This window comes from Dermacentor silvarum, chromosome 3 (genome assembly GCF_013339745.2).
Source record: "Dermacentor silvarum isolate Dsil-2018 chromosome 3, BIME_Dsil_1.4, whole genome shotgun sequence".
Taxonomy (NCBI): Eukaryota; Metazoa; Arthropoda; class Arachnida; order Ixodida; family Ixodidae; genus Dermacentor; species Dermacentor silvarum.
In genome coordinates this window covers 204,927,130-204,931,764 of record NC_051156.1, presented here as the reverse complement: position 1 = coordinate 204,931,764, position 4,635 = coordinate 204,927,130, and the positions used below count along the sequence as shown (strand labels likewise).

The 4,635-nt window shown below is 52.4% G+C and overlaps 1 protein-coding gene across 1 annotated transcript; it reads left to right on the top strand.

The window, feature by feature from the left end:
* Positions 1–1,809: 1,809 nt before the first annotated feature.
* LOC119445169 (neprilysin-1) lies at positions 1,810–3,870 on the top strand. The gene has a single exon (XM_037709493.1). The coding sequence runs from the start codon at positions 1,810–1,812 to the stop codon at positions 3,868–3,870; it is 2,061 nt and encodes a 686-aa protein (XP_037565421.1).
* Positions 3,871–4,635: the final 765 nt, after the last annotated feature.

Sequence of the window (4,635 nt, the reverse complement as noted above, 5' to 3'; positions counted from 1 at the left end):
AGCATAACGAATACATTGGTACGTACAGAAAATGCACAGCATAATAAAGAAAAGTGTTATTTGAATAAATACAAAGCGTACAGGTTGGGCACACGCAACGTTACACTAAAGAAGTAAAACACTGTCACTGCAAACATGGCACAAACAAAATAATGTCACTGTAAACACTATAAAAAAGAAGTTAATGTTGGCGCAGAGACGACGTCATTCTTTAGCTGGTTCCTGTCCACTATTGTGCGCGGAAAAAGAAAAGAATACTTAAAAGAGTTGCTGCGTGAGGAAAAATGAGTTATAGAGAAATTATGTATTTGCCGAGTAGCGTATCCGGAGGAGAAGGCAGCGATCTAATCTAAAAACCTTGGGAGAAGGCTACAATCTTTGTTATGTCCATTTTATAATTCCCCTTTATTAGCTGATGCTATCTTGTCCAAAAGCGCTAGAAACTGGGGCTAGAAACTGGGGCGAGAAACTAATTGCTTGGGAACAGGTGAAAAGAAACACCGGATGTTTTCCCGGAACAGGACTTGCAATACGGAAGACAGCAATACACCATCACAAAGCAGTTATATATACTGATGTGCAATGAACAGCGCCAAGTCTTGGTTGTGGCAGCGCATACTAAAGGCTGTACGACCGTCCTCAGGAGCCCACAAATTACTGCATACTGAACAACACTGACAGAGCACCGAATAAAATGCGCGGGAAAACGATCGTGCGAACGCAAAAGCAAGCGCATGTACGCGGAGCAGGGGAGAAAGGGTCTAGGGTGCCTCGATGCCAGCGCCGCCGTCGGCGCTGGCATTGAGGCACCCTAGAAGGGTCAGAAGGGTCAGGGTCGCAGCGCCCCTACCGCCGACGGGTGGCGAAACGTGCTGAGAAACTCTCCCATTGTTTCCCCGACGGGTGAGAAGGCCGTAAGAAGCGAGCGCGCGCGCCAGTCGAGCCCGGCCATGCGCGAGCGAATTGACCTTCGTGCCGCCTCGCTTCAAAGCGAACTAAACGTTGAAAACACAGCGCATACGAAATTACCGGCTCTTGTTGAACATTGTTCACGCCGCAAATCGCTTTGAAGAGGAGGCCCGCGAGGGCGCGCACTTTTTCCACGTTGCAGATCGCTTTCGAGATACCACACCCACGCACCCACACCCACACTCACTCGCACTCACCTCCACTCACACTCACAGGCACTCACTCGCACTCACCTGCACTCACACTCACTGGCACTCGGTCGCACTCGCACTCACCTCCACTCACACTCACAGGCACTCACCTGCACTCACACTCACTGGTACCACTCACACTCGCACTCACCTGCACTCACACTCACTGGCACTCACTCGCACTCGCACTCACCTCCACTCACACTCACAGGCACTCACTCGCACTCACCTGCACTCACACTCACTGGCACTCAGTCGCACTCGCACTCACCTCCACTCACACTCACAGGCACTCACCTGCACTCACACTCACTGGTACCACTCACACTCGCACTCACCTGCACTCACACTCACTGGCACTCAGTCGCACTCGCACTCACCTGCACTCACACTCACTGGCACTCACTCTCACTCGCACTCACTTCCACTCACACTCACTGGCACTCACTCGCACTCACGCCTTTGAAATGAGTGCGAGTGAGTGTGAGTGACTGCACTCATGAGTGAGTGCGCCGACCTATGGCTGGGGAGTTTGCACTGAGTTCTTAGTCAGTCTTCTAAGACAGTTTGTTTCTGTACAACTATGTGGCAACTAGCCTATAAACCAAGGTCGCCTTTATTTATTTCGTTCTTTCTTTAGACTAACCGCATGACGGCCCGTGGCCAAGGGTCAAATGCCAAGAAGATCATCACCATTGCGGTAGCGCTGTTCCTCACTAGCGGAGCCCTGCTGATGCTCGTGATATGGGTCAAGTCGCAAACCACCATAGTGTTCTGCAACTCGGCCGATTGCCTGAGGCATGTCAATGAGCTCAAGGAGGCCATGGACACTAGCGTCGACCCCTGCAACGACTTCTACAAGTTCACGTGCGGCTCCTGGAAGCCGAAACAGAGAGAGAAGTCCATGGTCGCGCGAGTATTCGCCCACTCGACCCAAATCGCCATTGACGAGATGGAAGGGCCGAGCGAGAAGGCAGTCGTGCCAAAGGCGTTGGACTATTTCAAGAGCTGCATCAAGCTACGCAATATGACGCTGACCGATGTAGAAAGCTACATGAGCTTCAAGCAGGGCATCGGTTTCTTGTGGCCGGAGAAGGAACAATCGGCCATCGACGCACTGCTCCCGCTGCTGAACATGACTATCAACTGGAATATCGATTTTCTCTTCCGACTGAAAGCCTTGCCCGCATACAAGCGGAGGCCGCAACTGCTGTATATTACGCGTGGCATATTGGGCGCTAGGTGGTTGGATCCCGCGTGGACGCCCCGAACGTTTGTCGAAGACGTCAGAAGGCACTGCGGCGAACTCAAGATCGAGCTGCCGTCCGACTCAAGCATCCAGGAACTGAAGAGCACTGTGAATGACATCATGGATGCCGCGCTCAACCTTCCGCCCGACGCCACAACTGACACGCATATTACGCTCAAGGAGATCGAGCGGCTGATGCCCGAACGCGCGGACGACTGGCTCAGCAGCCTGAACAAACTTCACAGTCCCCAGTTCACGTGGACGCTGGAAAGCCCCGCCGCTCTGGAAGACGAAGCAATACTGCGCAACGTGTACGCTCTGCTACAGAAGTACAAAGAGAAGAAGCAGACGCTCATGGAAGGCTTCTCATTCGTGTTCCTTCGAGCGTCCCTGTGGTTGCTCGCAGGGAAACCAGAGTTGCGTTACGGGGCCGACCTCAAAGTGGGCTTGCTCACATGGAAGCTGACCTGCGTCAAGTACACGACCGGCAACTTCGGCCTGCTCGTTGCGGCCCAGCACCTCTACAAACGTTACAGCAGCAGTGTGCGCGGCGAGCTCAGTCGTTTTGAGCAGAGCATTCAGACGGCGATCAAGCAGCAGCTGGAAGAAGCCGAGTGGATCGAAGCCACCGTCAAGATTAAGGCAATCAACAAAATCGACGCGCTGACGCTGGACAGGATGCCAGACGAAAACTTCTTCTCTGACGTCGAACTGGCACGATTATACCGGGACTTTCCAAGTATTGGCGCCTCGTTCGTCAAAAACTACATCGCGGTCGCCCAAGCCTACAGGCTGCTCATCGGCCACGACAACTTCATCAACGTATACTCCAAGAGGTTCGGGGGCAGCTCGCCAAGTCGATACAACCACTACTACAATATCGCCTACATACCGATAAGCGCCATGGAGCCTCCTATTCTCTACCTGAACGGCACGATGGCTATGATGTACGGCAGCTTCGGCACGCTCATCGCCGAGTGCATGGTGCGCTCGTTCGACAAGCGCGGCGTCCTCGTCAACGAACTGGGCAAAAGCGAGCATTGGTGGGACTCCCCGGCCTACACACAGCGAGTCAGCTGCGACTTGTTATCCGACCCCAAGTCCGGAGGCAGTGGCACTATCTCGGATGCGAACACGCCGCCAGCAGGCAGCCACGACCCGCGGGAGGTTCGTTTCTCCGCCTTGTTCCCACTGGCACCGGCACTGACCACGTCGTTCATCGCGCACCGCAGGGCTAGTACCAAAGGCGGCGTGCACGTCCAACACCGCCTGCATGGTCTCGACGACTACACCGATGACCAGGTCTTCTTCCTGACCTACTGCCTCATGACGTGCGCCAGAAACAGCAGCGGCGACACGTGCAACGTGCCCCTACGACAAATGCAAAGATTCGCCAGCGCATTCCGGTGCAGGCCCGGTTCACCGATGAACCCAGTGAAGAAGTGCACTTTCTTCTCTTAACTGTGAAAACGCGTTTATTTTTATTAGTATTAATTTCCGTGGTTCAGTGCATTGATTTTTTTTAGAATATCGCTTTTATGATAGTAATTAATGATGCAGCTTGGGGTGATGTGCCGTCAACAATGTCCGTTTTATCCTCTGAAGAAAAAAAAATGGCGGCGCATAGCAATGCCAGCAAAACATTTGCCTAGTTGCCTCGATTGGCGCGCGGTGTACCCTCGTGTACGCTTCGCAATTTTATTTGTCTATAAAACCCCAGGTTTCTTTCCTGACCACCACTTTGTGTCGCAATTGAGCAGCTTTTGATGGCGAGCATGGAGCCAGCTATTCACGCGTCATTGCCTTACGTGAGCATGCAGCTGCTTCGCAGACCTTTCAAAACTAGTTTTACCGAAATGGTGTTGCGTGCAGCTGTGTACGCTTCTGAAAGCACATTCGCATGTGCAGTTAGCGCCAGAGACTTTGGTCGCCTCGACGCCTTTGCGTAAGACATCGCCTTGACAAACTGCGAGGATGACTGGCGCTCGCACTGACTTTTCCACGTTTCGCCTTTGTATATAATCTCCATTTCGAGCGTCTACGCGTTACGTACTTTCAATCCAAATAGCGCAGCAGCACAGCTGAGAAATGTGCTGCTGTGAAGTGTGTTGTGTATCTAGTTTATTATGTGATGTTACACAATTGTAGGTGCGTCGCTACGTTGATTAATGAGCTGTCATATAATACAACAAACACGAATGCACTACTACCGTCGGGTTTTTTTTT

Excerpts from the sequence above, each read along its gene's own strand:
- LOC119445169 (XM_037709493.1), top strand. The coding sequence starts at position 1,810 with ATGACGGCCCGTGGCCAAGGGTCAAATGCCAAGAAGATCATCACCATT.